Source organism: Mauremys reevesii, linkage group 1 (assembly GCF_016161935.1).
Source record: "Mauremys reevesii isolate NIE-2019 linkage group 1, ASM1616193v1, whole genome shotgun sequence".
Taxonomy (NCBI): domain Eukaryota; kingdom Metazoa; phylum Chordata; order Testudines; family Geoemydidae; genus Mauremys; species Mauremys reevesii.
This window is the reverse complement of record NC_052623.1, coordinates 46,002,551-46,017,990: the sequence shown is the minus strand read 5'-3', so window position 1 is coordinate 46,017,990 and position 15,440 is coordinate 46,002,551. Positions and strand designations below refer to the sequence as shown.

At 37.8% G+C, this 15,440-nt stretch overlaps 1 protein-coding gene across 3 annotated transcripts in view; it reads right to left on the bottom strand.

The window, feature by feature from the left end:
• Positions 1-1,408: 1,408 nt before the first annotated feature.
• The window catches only part of FGF9 (fibroblast growth factor 9), a 32,036-nt gene continuing 18,004 nt past the window's right edge, over positions 1,409-15,440 (bottom strand). For 2 of the 3 annotated variants that reach the window (XM_039519902.1, XM_039519909.1), the window contains one exon: positions 1,409-4,680. In XM_039519902.1, the coding sequence (XP_039375836.1) occupies positions 4,435-4,680 (246 nt within the window). In that variant the 3' untranslated portion in view covers positions 1,409-4,434. The remainder of the gene's footprint in view (positions 4,681-15,440) is intronic. The other variant, XR_005592646.1, reaches the window with a different exon arrangement.

Here is a 15,440-nt window from a genome sequence, read left to right as displayed (position 1 = left end):
CAGAGCACAACATCCTTTGCAATACATAGAGATCCTTTCACCTCTCCAAAGATCAGGTGTTGGATTTTCTGAATCCTTCAGTGGGAGATTAAAACAGACAATGCACCTCAAAAATGATGAACGGGGGGAAAAAAGCACACTGATCTGCAAGAATCAAGGCCAGGTAAAGGAAAATGCACAAAAGCTATTTAAAAAAATACACAAGCACCAAAAAAGGTAACAAGATTGGATTTACACAGTATGATGCAAATGAGACATAATCATCACAGTCCAGGTTCGATCCTCAAGTTTCCCTCTCACTAAAAACAAACATGTTTTCTACTCTGATCAAAATCTGTGGCCAATGCAGGATTGATCTGAACTGCAATGACAAAGTGTAGCCAGGACATGTACTGTTACTTCTTTGTTTTTGACTAATTTTCTTCTCTTGTCTTTGATGGGTGAAGACAAAATAATCCTATATTCTAAATATTAAATTAATTAGCAGTGCCACAACCACTGCATTCACATCCACTCAGAGTATGAAGGAAATGGACTCCCTGAAGAATACGAGTGAATGGTGAAGGAACAGATGTTGCTGGCATATCTTCCCCTGCATCTTGCTATGTTCTGTTTATAGAGGAAACCTAAAGACCATCTTAGAGGAGTACTTCATATCGTCATCTCTTGCCAATCTGTGTTTTTATTAAATACACTTTTATCCCCATTCACAGGCCCCACTGTTAATGCTCACTCTTTCTCCAATGATCGCTGCCTTTTCCCCTCCCCCATCTCCACACACTTTATACCCAGTCATCAAACAAAAATGTACTTTTCCTCTAAGTAAAAGAGTGGGTAAAATTCCACTCCGATTGGTAACAATGTAAGACTATTTTTTTTCTGAAATTTGTCTTCTTACCCTCAGCACCTTTCTCCTTTGCCAAGCCTCCCACCCACTCTTTGCTATTTTTTGAATACTGCTGGTCACATACCAGGCTTAGATCAGAACCAAGAGATGCATCCAACTAAATTTGGATCTTAACACATTTTTTCCATACTGACTGCCCAATAGGTTACAGGTTTATTTGCAGTGAAATCCCCAAAACAACTCCTGTCAGAAAGAAATTTTTCCCCATATCCCAAATTAGCAAAAAGATATATACGTTCATGATTTTGCTCTGTGTGGAATTTTCTCACGTCTCCTGTAAGAGCTAGCAGAAATATTTTTAAATGCCATAATTACATATATGCACAGTTGTAAGAAACAATTCTAATGGAACATCAAGTAAATAATACCAATTTTCAAAATTCTATAACAATATATTTATACAAATGACATAATTCTGTACGTATTTACACACCATTACAGATTATCAAGTAAATAACACCAATTTTTTTCAGATTTTTCTCCAAGTGAATTTTAGTGCTCAAAAAAGGTGCCAGACTGACAGCACTAGAAAATGAAGACTTCTCTTTGTCCACAACACAGGACCAGCAGTAGTGCAAGCTTCCCCACTTTGCCCCATCAATTATCTTCACACTTGATTTAGAAGGATCACATGAGGAATGGAAGGGCATTTGAGTCTCCATGCCCATTTAGTCCCTGGCAAGGGTGCTAACTGGCACCCATGTAATAGTGGTTTTGTTATGTGAACCTTGCTCCATTAGAAAACAAACATTTTACATAAGTGATTGAACAAACTTTTGTTCACTACTTGACATGAGCTGAACCTGAGATGAAAGGCTCTGTGGCCCACTGCCAACCCCCGGACAGTCCAGTCTCCCAATAATGCCTATGTTAAATTTCATATTTCTATATTTACATAAATTCAGTATTTACACACCATTATGGGTTACTTGAGTAAATTGGTTACATTTTATTGTATCGACTGCCATAAACGCATAACATTTTTTCTTGGTTTTTAATCCTTTCTTTAAAAAAATACAAAAAATAAATTAAATAAAAACATGTTAAGTGATATAAATGGTCTGACTATGACTAAAAACCCAAGGAAACTCAATGTTAAGACTCAGACTGTGGTCTCAACTCATGGCATTTTTAACTTTTGTCATGAATGTCTTATGTTTGTGGATTTAGTGTACATTCAGTTATAATCCACCTTTTTGCAGTTCAATTAAGTTAACCTCTGATGTTGAATGATGAACCTGGTATGTCCTGGAAACTCATTCCTCCATTTTGACCAGATAGGTTTTTAATACCTTCTGCTCAAATGATTCAGTGTTCTGTCAACCTGCATCCAGACTCCCTGCCTGTTTCAGCAACAGTGAAGAGGGTTAAAAATAAACAAATGAATGATCTTATAGGCTGTTATAAAATGCTGTAAATTCTTAAACGAGAACATAGTCCCTACACAAATAAACAAACAGGCAATGCCTAACTATATGTTAAATCAACTACATTAATTTAGATAACTTTAGCATTCAAAAACAATTATTATAAAATGCCACATTTTTATTTGATTTAGTTTACTAGTGGTGTGAGTCAAGACACAGTCTCTGCTACCTATTATATCTGGGAGCACAGAAAAGTCATGTGTCAATGACATTGAGCCATATGCTGTTCCATAATAGATTTAAGTTTCAAATTACATAGTTTTATACCACATAGACAATTATGCATCAGAGCAAAAAAAAGATTAATAATCAAAAGTGGGTTAGAAATGGTAAGTATGGCTACCGCAAAATATGTCTATGATCACAGTCAGTCTCTGTATGCAGTCGGCTAGGAATATTAAGGCCAGATCTCTCTCCCAGTGAATTCAGTGGCAAAGTGAAGTAAGGTCAAAACTTAAGTAATACAAAAATTATAAATTCCATTTTGTTAAATATGCTAACAATTTTGCTCCTTTTTCCTCAGAGTATTGTGAAAAATAGTCTCTTTCCTAACAACAAGTTCCAAAATTATTACCAGTAACAATATATGTTTATGTGCTTAACATAAAATGATACAAAATCCATATAAAGTATATTACATATTGTAATCTCATTTATAGTTTATGAATATTTGAAGGTAACTTCAGGGAAAAAAAACAAGTATAATACTTTCCCCCTCATTGTCATTACTGATAGAGATTTATTAGTTTCATTTTGCAAGTTTGACTTTAAGAAGGGTGCTAATATCATGTATTATGACAGTTCACACTGAAAGCAACTTTCCATAAAAGATGTTACAATGACCCCTATGGAACTTGTATAATTTCATAGCAGATAGTCAAGTGCACAAATAAACATGTTTACAAGAGAGATCCTGTTACCTGGTTCTTGCCCTCTTAAACCATTCTGTGCTATCTGTGATCATCTTAATTAGTACAACCGTTTATATTAGTTATGTTGTTTCTGGTGTTCTGCTTAAAAAAAAGCATATTTATCATATTTAGCTTTGGTATAATCTGCAATAGGTTTTAACAAGTAGAGTATATACCAACCCCTATATTTTCCACAACTGAGAAGTTTACAATGATGGAATAAGTCACTTTATCAGAGAGGAAATATTACAAACACAGAATAAAAGTTGAAGACCCAGTTTTATCTTTAATCCTCTTGGGGTAAGCTATGAAACAAGCAGTCAGAAGAGTGAATACTCAGTGTCATGAGTGGTGTGCATACTTTTACAATAATATGGGCACAGAATAGATTGTCGCCTTTAGTACATTAGGGTCACTAGAATTGTTTTTGTATCCATGCACCTTTTATATTTACTTGCATGAATTTACCACAGGTTCATAGTGGCCTTCGCCATTTTAATGCTTACAGAGCCTAAAGCTTCCAAAATGCCTATCTGGCCTGTACATATTTCATTAAAAATAAACTCTCTATAATAAATAAATATATAAAATAAATAAAATGTTGCCTTTGGAATTTCTATAAATAAATTTAACTTTTTATTTTTTCACTAAGAGGTCTTTGCTTTAAACTCAAGGGGACGATACCCCGAGAGCAGTTTAACTGAAAAGTCTCTTGTTTAAGTAAGACTGCACCCTCCATGCCTTTGTAAATGCAGCGTACACTTGAGCAGGCCACCAGCCAAAAATCCTGATGAATCAAAGTATGGCAGCTATGCTGATATATGATGAAGTACAACTGATCAAAAATTTAAAAGCGTATCTATTTCCCAGCATGCATCAGTTCTTTTTCCTCTTTGCTTTTGCTTCTTTCTTTCTCTTTCATTCTCTCTCACTCTCTCTCACACACACTCTCTTCTCTCTCTCATAATAAATCAAGCGAGTGGGCATAGGCTCTCCTCCAGGAGGAGAAACCTTTAAGTGCAGAACAAAATCAGCATGTTCCATCCAAGCCTCCATCATACATTATGCATGCGACAAAGTTTGGCAACAGTGGAGCTGATGTGATGGCACAGCTAATCAATAAGAACCCACCGCATTAAACCTTTATAGTGGTTACTTTTTAAGGGCTCAAGTGAAGGAATTGTCTTTGTCAACTTTGGCTTAAAATATCCTTATATAGTTCAGGTACTTTCTCAGGGTCCACGGGTCTAGGTAAAAAATGTGTAAATTTTTGATGCCGTTTAGTCCTAGTCCCTTCTCTTGGAGTCCCATCTTTATTTAATGCAACATAATATCGTCTTCCAGTGTCCACATGTTTATATAGATTTGATGAATATGTATTATACCAGTTTTCTTCAAATTGCTCTCTGAATACGCACTCCTGGGTTAATTTTTCCTGAGAAGACAAAAGAAAAAGCAGTAAGAAACCAGTATTAAAAATAACTTTCTATCCATTTAATGCATGTATTACCATATTTAAAGGAAACATTACAAGATTATCTTTACTTATCAATACCAGTGACTCATTGCAAGTATAGTGAAATGTGCTAGATAAAAATTCCTAATGTTAACTATAGCAAAGATTCAACAGAGCTCTGTTATTTCTATGTGTTGCCTAAAACAATCACAACATAGACAACGGTGTGTGAAAGCTAAAAAGCTCTTTCAATAACCTGTTTTAAAAAACAATAAAAATAGCAATGCTTTAATTACCACTCATTCTAGAGAGAAAAGCAGCTCACAGCCAGGTGATGTTAATGGACTTTTTATCTTAAAAATCTTTTTTTTTTCTGCAAAGGATTTGAATTGTGAGATACAGCAAAAGAAAAACAGAATTCTTTTGTGGGTTTCAAATATAATTTAATGCCTTAAAATCCAAGTGAGTTTGTTCCAAAGAGTAATCGAAATATTGAATTGAAAGAAATACTATTTGAATATCTGTTACTTGGCTTATTAAAACAGAATTTAGGGTCTGACCAATTTGCTAAGCGATAATTCTTCACAGAGATATATAGGACACCTAGGTTTGTCTTTTGTTCCCTTTGCACCTGATCCTCCAGTCCTCAGCCTAGGCAAAACTCACATGGGCAACAAAGCAAAGACTCCAGGATCTTGTTCTTCAATGGCTAAAGTAAGAAGAGCTGTAGAGCCAATGAATTCAAAATTGAGGGCCACCGCTCAACACACATTGGGGAACAGAGTTATCAAGCCCCTGAGAGAGCCTCATATCAGAACACAAGACCTATAGAGTGAGGGAAAGAACTTAAGAGAAAGTGAAGAAGAGCCTCTGATCTTTATAACATGCAAAGAACTCTGAGCCTCCAAGAAGAAAAAAGAATTTAGAGCCACTTTTTGCCCTAGATTCATATGCACAGTTGTCAGTTAAACGAATAGAAGCGACATCTATCTATCAGCCAAATTCTGTTTTCAGCTGTAACACCAGTGGAATCACTCAAATTATTCTGGATTTATACCATGTAAGACTGAGGCCTGGTCTACACTAAGGGGGGGGGGTCGAACTAGGGTACGCAAGTTCAGCTACGCGAATAGCGTAGCTGAACTCGAAGTACCCTAGTTCGACTGACTTACCCGTCCAGACACGGCGGGGTCGAACTCCGCGGCTCCAAGGTCGACTCCACCACCGCCGTTCGTGGTGGTGGAGTTCCAGAGTCGACCGGAGCGCGCGGGGAGTTCGAACTATCGCGTCTTGATTAGACGCGATAGTTCGAACTCCGAGAAGTCGAACTCACCGCGTCGACCCGGATGGTGAGTATAGACCTACCCTAAGACTAGAATTAGGTCCTAGGGGACAGATCTTCAGCTGTTGTAAATCAGCATAGTTCCATTGACTTCAACTCAAGCTCTGGCCTTAATTATTATAGAACTCCAATCACTGTAATATTTTGCACAAATGATGAAATGCTTTGTATGTTACATGCATTTATTACCGTAAATCAGAAGATCTCCAAGCACTTTGCAGACATTAACAAATTAAACCTTAAAAAACACACATTTTTACAGATGAGGAAACAAAAACAGAGTGACGTAAATGAAATGACTTGTCCAACATCACAAAGGAAATCTGTGACAAAGACAGGAATAGAATCCTGACTCCCAGCCCTGGTCTTTAAGCACATGACCATCCTCTCCCACGTGTGTGCATCCTAGATCACAATTTGTAGGCAACTTTTTAAGATGGTTGTATTTATCTTTTTTAAGTATCAGAGGGGTAGCCGTGTTAGTCTGGATCTGTAAAAGCAGCAAAGAATCCTGTGGCACCTTATAGACTAACAGACATATTGGAGCATGAGCTTTCGTGGGTGAATACCTACTTCGTTGGATGCATGTATAAGGTGCCACAGGACTCTTTGCTGCTTTATCTTTTTTGGCACTTTTGATGGCAATTTAGTGAAATACTTTATACATAGCAACACTGCTCAGGTTTTTGTTTCTGTTTAGAAAATGAAGAGAAAATATTTATTTTCAATAAATCCTCAAGCATCAGCGGGACCAATTTGCAACCTGCTACTTGTGTAAGATTTAATTACACAAGATGCTCCATTGACTTTGAGAGCTGGGATTGCACCAATAACACATTTTTACTGAATTTTTTAAAAAGTTGAGAATTAAATGTGTTCTAGTAGCCTCCCACAACATATATAGAATATTACACATGCATCTTTAAGATCAAGATCTTTCTTATACTAACTAAATAATCTTTAAATACTGATCTTGTCTTAACATTTCTTTTACTTTGGGTGATTTTTAAAATTACTTTGTATTTTTTAACAGCAAAAGCAGATGCTGATTGGTGTTGTATGCTGTGCCTTTAGCTCCACAGGGGACATGAAACTAATTCAAATTAAGTTTTCTGCTCTCTGCAGGGAATTAGATCACATGACATGCACTGCAGAATCAGTCCTTGTTAAAAATAGAGATCTTGATAAAATGGTATTCTGTCCTTTCTTGAATCCATTAATTATTTATTCACTTCATCTACATTTCATACATACTGAGAAATGGTCTTTTAGTACTATCAAATGTATATTTTTATAAGTATTTTCCCATACCCAGGTATACAGTTTAAAATACTCTATCCCTTCATATGGAAGGCTTAATCAATTATGACAACACTACAGTATACTTAATCATCAGACCTTGATTGAGTTTATTTATTATACTGCATTCTGTATTCGTTCCACATATTTTTCACCTTACAGTTTCAATTTCTATGTTATGAAGAGTTCCCAATTTTCCCATATTTTCCTTCTGGAACATAGCTAGGCCTTTTTTGTACCATATCAAAATAATTCATTTAGGAAAAATTGGTATGAGATCCATATAGTACACAGTGTAATATTTTTCTTTCCAGGATATGGGTGATTGTTTATATATGTATAAATTATCATATTTTTATGTAAAATGTGTTTTTAAAATATCATGAACTGATACGGTATGGCAGTCTTGGACAGTTGGGAATTTGGGGTTTGGTCTACAGATCATTGCAGTAAATAGACTGCCATTGACTTTGATGGACTTTGGACAAGGTGCTCTGTTAGCTAGTGATGTAACACTAATCCATGACCAAATGCGGATTGCATCTGATTTTCCCCTCCTATCCTCTCCCCACATGGCTGCCACAACAATAGAGGCCATATAAGTTCTTAGATAGTTAGAAATTGCTATAAATCAATATTGCAAAAAGCTGTAGCAGTTTACACCCATATTATGAGTGCCCATGCATCTTATTCAAGACAGAAGCACACATAATTTAGGTGGAGGAGAATACATAGGAGCAGAGAATGACGCATGCATGCAGTAGTTTTGAGCAATAACATACATGAACCCATCTGGAATACCCTTTTGTCCTTCCAGCTCAGTGTGTGAACCATTCACAAAAAGCCAACCCTGAGGTTTTGGGAGGGAATATTATTGGTAAGTGTTTCCCCCTTTGGCTGTGATTTTCTGGAAGTACATTGTGCATAGCCTGAAAGCAGAAGTTGGCCTTAGAATACTCCATTGCTTCTCTGTGGTGTGATCTGTAACTTATTTAATTTTTTTTTGTAATTACTCATCTGCGCATACTTTACAGTACAATGTATTATTTAATCTTACTAGATGAATTCTGCTACAGACCGACACATACACCAAGCATATCTAAGTGGGATAGCAGTGGAAACTAACTTTTACTCCTGTGAGTGAAAAGGCTGTTTGCCTTCACCAAACTGTTCAATTTGGGGGCCAAATCTTGAGGTTTGGCCTCAAGTAAGGCTCTGCTCAAGATTTGACCTTGGAACTAAAGAAATCAGATGTTGCACAACACACCATGTTTCCAACTAAGACAGTTTATAGAGTATTCCACTATAAAGTGATCGATTCTCGTTTTACTGTATTTCCATGTTTTACCTCTTTTAGCTTATTTAACTGTAGCTGTTAATATAATATGCATCTTTGAACTATTCAATTATATCACAGGGCCCAAGTGATGAGTATGGATTTAATTCAGAAGTCTGCTAACCTGGTGCTTTGGAAGAAAATCTGGTGAACATTAGCTACTATGGAAACCTCTTTATCTTTTTATATATTATCCACTACTTAGCAGGGAGAAAACAGTAATTACAACATCAAAACTTTCAGCCAGCCCCATTAAAAGTAGGACTATGAATTAATAAAGTGTAGGTCTATCGAACACAACAATGGATGCCTGACTAGATGATTTTTACAATATATTCTTGTGGAGCAGCTAATGTAAAATGTAGAATAATAAAATAAGAAAATGTTTAATCCATATAGATATTACTCTCAAAATGACTTCATTCTAAGGCTAATTAATTTATTGGACAAATATTTTGTATTATATATTTGTGTTGCTTAGTAAATGAAAACAAAGTATAGTATCCTGTGTAAAAATATTCAGTATGTTTTTTGCCCTTTTAAGGCCTGTTAATTGGGGCTACATTTAAAGCTGTATAATTGATTTTGAAATCTGACCATTTACCTCATCCTTACTAAAATGACAATAAAACATGCCATCTATCCTGCTTGTCGTACACTCTTATTTCTGTGCAACACATCATTTTGTCCTTCTTCACATGGACTACTACATTATTTAAATCAAAGAAGACACTTTACACGTAAATGCTTAATCCAAAAGTCCCAGCACATTATAAAAATAAGTAAATTTGATTTGGTCAAAGCTCTTTCTATATCTACTCTACATCACAACCATGAGAGTTAACCCTCTCTTAAGAAGAGTTATGTTTTCAGATATAGTCTCCCCTAAATATATGCTTGCAATGGTTTGAGCATTGGCCTGCTAAACCCAGGGTTGTGAGTTCAATCCTTGAGGGGGCCATTTAGGGATCTGGGGCAAAAATCTGTCTGGGACAGTACTTGGTCCTGCTGTGAAGGCAGGGGACTGGACTCTGATCTTTCAAGGTCACTTCCAGTTCTATGAGATAGGTATATCACAGTAATGAAAGGTATGTGTTCCATAAGAGGAAAGCATAACTATACAAAATGTAATGAACAGACCCTTTTAATTTTTAAGCACTTTTCCTCACTTTTTTACTTGCAAATTAGAGCATTATATATAAAATTGGTCTCATACTCAGTCTGAATAGGCTATTAAACATAAACATATTACATTATTTACTCTAACTGGAGAGCTATCATAAATATTACAGCAGCCATACACAGGGCTATTTTCTTGTCTGATCTCACATATTTAGCAAGATTGGTCCCTGGTTGGATGGAAGACCTCTAGGGAAACCACAGCTACTGTTGGAAGAGGTACTGGTGACTGAGGAGTGTCACTTTTCTTTCTGAGTTTGTGAACGGAGCTGGATAGGCACTTTAGTTGAATATATTATTTCCTGCACATTGCCATTTTTCTCTGACAAATATGTTCAAGCAATATTTTTGGCAATATTCAGTCAGAATGCTATCATACCTAATACTATTTATTAAATCATTTGACAAATGATGACAAAAACATTATTTGTTTTTTTTAAACTTTTATTGCTGCTGAAAGAATGCCCAGCATTATACAGCTGAAGGAGACGACTACCAAATAATGCATCAAACTGAAATTCAGTCCAGTTATGATCATTAAATATTCCATGACACTTTTCACAAAAGCAGAGATGTTAGGCCAAGTGTCTTGGCTGAATCCCAATTGGGTAATTACATTTTGCCTATCTCAAGTCACTTTGTACTTTCAATTGGCTACGGTTTAATCTTAGCTTCCTGTTCTAAAGGGTTGTGTACACATGTGTGAAGGTTTTATTAGGCATACACCTTCACTTACTATATTCTGCGTTTGTTTATCTTCAATCATCTGGAAGCATTTTTCAAGTATTATTGTATCCAATATCTTCTATCCAAAATTATCCTAAAATTACCAACATAGCTGGTAAAACATGGTCTGCTTGTTGGCGGTATGAGCAGAAGAGCCAATGACTGACTGGACATAGAAACTATGGTCTCTCTAGCTCAGAGATGAGACATATTGGCAGGGCAGTGAAACTTGCTGTTCTTTATATAAGGAGAAGATTTCAGCATTGATGGTTAAATCCTGGGAATTTTGCCATTAACTTCACTAGAGCCAGAATATCTATCGGGGTGCTGAAACAATTTTCATAGTGGGGATGCTCAGAGCCATTGAACCAAACTGTAAACCCTGTGTATAATAGAAACCACTTCAAGCAGCAGCACCCCTAGTTCCAGGACCGATAATATCTATCAAATCAATAAATCACTCTCTCTCTCTCTCACACACACACACAACTTCATAAGACAATCTTTCATTTTACTGACACTCACTCTATTTGGATTGCAACCTTCCTAAGGCATTAGGGAAGTTTTTAATATGTACTTTCACTGGATACATAATCATTTATTTAAACATTTAAAATAACTCCAGTGCGGATGGATTTACTTCTGCCAGCAGTGACTGTGCACTGAGTACATGTGTTTACTTGTTCTAATGTATATATAGGAACACTTAAATTATAGTCAGTTGAATGAAGTAGATAACTGCATTTACTTCAATGTTTGGATACTGAGATACTTGCAAACTCATCCACAGTGAGATGATAATGCTGAGGGCCTCCACAGGCTTCCATTGAAAGCAACTGCAGAACTCTCAGGGGAGAGCCTCAGCTGTATAAATTGTCATAGATCTATTGACTTCAAAAGTTGAAGATCTGCTCGAAATTTACTTAGGCAGGATTGGGACTTGTGTTGATTTCTTTACCAGTCTTGCCCAACAAAGTCAGTCTGTAAGGAAAACAATCAAAGGGCCAATTCTTGAATGTTTTCCCATTGTCTTCAGTGCCAACAGGATTGAGATTATTCTGTGCCATACACTATTTACACCACTGATTTCTTTATTTTAGGGTTGCCTTCCATACTCAAGAGTACAGTTGCCAACATGATCAGTGCATCTGATTCAGAACACTTGGCTGAATGAGTTTCAGGGAGCCCTTCCAAGAATCTGAAAACAAGGTTTACGTGTTTTATATTATGCAAACTGACATCAGACCCAGCCCAATTTCTACTGAAGGCAGTAGAAAAATTCTCATTAACTTAAGTGGGAGTTGGATCAGGCTTATAATGATAACAGGAAAAAAATTAAAACACTAAGTGAATCATTTCAGACACATTCAGATTATCCTCGCTCCCCACATTCTATGGGGTCAAAAGATATCAAATATGTAAAATCAGGTATACTGCCCTGCAATCATACAATATATTCAGAAGACTATACTATATACTATGTTGTAAGACACAGTAATATGAAATAACTTTTTAAATATATACAGACATATTACCGTATATACTCATTCATAAGCCAAATTTTTTTTAGTAAAAAAGGGAAGCACCAGAGATGGGGGTCGGCTTATGAACAGGTATAGAGAAGTAGAGGTGGGACACAGCCCCTCCCCCCAACAGAGGGAGCAAGGAGAGGCAGCACAGCCAGCAGAGCCAGAAGGGAAGAGGCAGGGCCAGAGTCTCTTCACTTCTGGCCACGCTGCTCCCCACCCAGCCTCCAAAGCAGCTGCAGCTCCAGGGCTGGCAGGCTGCAGCCGTGCCACTTGGCCTCACCCCCAAGAGCAGGATGCGGCCACGCCGCCCGAGTGCTGAAGCACGCTGCAGCCGTGCTGCCTGGCCCAGCCCGCTGGAATATGCTGCAGCCGCGCTGCCCGGTCTGGCCCGCCTGAGCAGGCTGCAGCTGCACTGCCGAGCCTGATGGAGCAGTTCCAGTCAGGTCAGAGACATCCTCCCCTGGCCCTCCCCAGATAAGGTGGGAAGGGATGGAATGGGGAGAGTGTAGGGTACCCGGGCTAGGGGTGGGGTCATGTGGGGGGTGGTCACAGGGGTTATTCCCCTGACTCCCAGCTTCTCCCCCCTAAAAAATTTCCCCATCAGTTGCTGTCCCGGCCCATCAGGGTAAGCAGCTGGCGCGCCAGGACACTTTGTTTATTTAGGTTTACCTGCGGACGCTCGAGGTAAACAAACCATCTCGGACACCAGCGGCTTACCCTGATGGCCCGGGAGCCAAATTTTGCTGACCCCTGAATTGTAGGGTTAGCTTATGAACAGGTTATAAAAATTTTCCATTTTTACTTAGCCATCTTGGAAGGGTCGGCTTATAAACAAACCGGCTTATGATCAAGTATATACAGTAATTTAACCAAATTTGTTTAAATACAATGAATATATATAAAATATAGCCAGGCTGTTCAATCAGTATCATTAGATAAAGTTGTCCTTTATAAGTACAAATCAATGTTTAAGAGAGTCATATGATCCATAACATTTTGCCCCAATGCCCAAAATAAAAATATTTTTATAATAGTACATAAGTAGTAGTAGCAATTTATAGAATTTAGAATATTTAATTTTAGATTCTTTCAGTAAAATAGTTTGTTCAAGCTCTGGTAAATTAGATTTCTAGGCCCCAATGCTTCTACAGGCTCTTTGGCAGCTTACCCACACATTATACAGGATTGGGATCTTATAACACTATAGTTCTAGAATCAAAACTGTGGATGCAATTCAAACTCCTGTGTTGGACAAGTTTTTACGTCTATTAAAAAAAACCATCATACTATTAATTTTGAACAGATCTAGTCATGCAAAGCTTCCACTGGAGTCTGGGAAGATCTTTCTGAGTTTGCTGGGTACTGCGTACCCGATGCCATATCTAATGTTAGTCTCCACAGAATCTACTTGAGGCCATTAAATGTAACCCTTTCATTGGTCAGCTAAGTAGAAATAAATTGATATTAAGGCCATTGTGTCACACTTGCTCCCTAACCCACCGCCCCAAACCACCATCACCACTTTTACCTGGCAGGATTCATTATCTTCTTACATTTTAGCTATTTAAAGATTATCGGTCTGGGTTTGTCAGCATCCTACTTTTTTGGTCTTACACTTTGGGGACTTAAAGACCCAATTTAAATATTTCAGGTAGCAACTACTGAAGAAAACTAATCATATTTTTGCCTTTAAGACAGTCAGTGATCCTTTTTCAGAGTAGCAGCCGTGTTAGTCTGTATCCGCAAGTGATCCTTAACATTCAAAGGCTGTTTCTTCTAGTTTTGTTTTCCAGTTTATGCACTTTTCACATTTGTCCATTCTGAGTTTCAATTAGATAATTTTGCCCTAAGATCACTTGTTTCAATATTGTTTGTCATTAATTTTCTAAATAGGACATATGAGATTTAACATCAGAGTTCTCTCAGAAAGGCCAGGAATATCTTCTGTGCTGTTGTGATTTAAGTTAGGCTCTCAGAGGTGCAACTGTTTCAGTCATCAATGACGGCTTAGGGTACGTCTATACTACCCGCCGGATCGGCGGGTAGTGTTTGATGTATCAGGGATCGATTTAGGGTTAGGGCTAGGGTTAGGGTCTGGACACAATAAATCGATCCGCTAATCGATGCCTGTACTCCACCTCAGCAGGAGGAGTAAGTGGAGTCGATCGGGGAGCCACGCCAGTCAACTTGCTGCCATGAGGACGGCCAGGTAAGTCGAACTAAGATACTTCGACTTCAGCTACACAAATAGCGTAGCTGAAGTTGCTTATCTTAGTTCTAATCCCCCTGCTAGTGTAGCCCAGGCCTTAGACAAGTCAGCTGCCTTGGGTGTTTTGTTAACTACCCTCTCGCCCACCCCCCAACCCTGAAAAAACAGTGGAATCCATCTTTAATTATTCAAAATTTATCCAGGCAATTAATTGCAGCTTTGATGACAGAAACTTTCTCTAGTAAACTTTTTATAAGACCTACTGTACAGTTTAGCATAATTAACATTCCTTGCTTCAGAAAAGTTTGGGATTTGAATAACTGGGGAGCAGCAAATCAGGAACGCGGTATGCTTTAAAAAGATACACAGGGAAGCTCGCACACTTGCCAATTTCTTTTGGCCCCCAAATTTCATGAGCATCCAAAATTTGAAAACATTTTTTAAACAAAGTGGGGGAGGGGAAAGGTCAGTAAATCAAGGATTAAGGAATGTCGTGCTTTGGCATATTTTAGTTTATGATGTGTCTGTCATTTAACTAAAAGAAATAATGCTACTTCTTCTTTCATATGGCTTGGGTAGGTAGCAATGATTACAAATCTAAATCTAGGTTTGATAGTCAGCATGTTGCTGCAGCAGTGAGCTGGGGCCTCTGGTGAAAGAATGAAGGGGACACTCAGATATGATGTGCTCCATTGTTTCTGCCTGGTGACAACAGTTGCATAAAGGTGCTTGCCTCATTTTCTATTTAAAGGGGGTTTGTCCACATCTCCAATGAGATGTCCTGATGCAATTCAATCTGCACCAGTCTTTCCAACATAAGTCAAAACCCAATGGTTCCTCAGCAGGGTCAACAATGAGCTATTTGTTTTGAGCTGTTGAAATGTTCCGTGTGGCTCTCCATTGAACCTCAGCATCAAAGTTGAGTGTAAGGGTATTGATGCAGTTCTACAGAGGGTTGCAGGATTTTAATCTTGTCTTTGGTGGGTTCTGCAGGTCATCGTGCAATGGGATCCTCGTGTTTGCATTGACATGGTTGAGAAAGCCAGATTTTTGGGCAGCTTGTGATAGGACCGGGAGCCAGTCTACTGGGATCGATTTGAGCGTCCCTGACACTATACA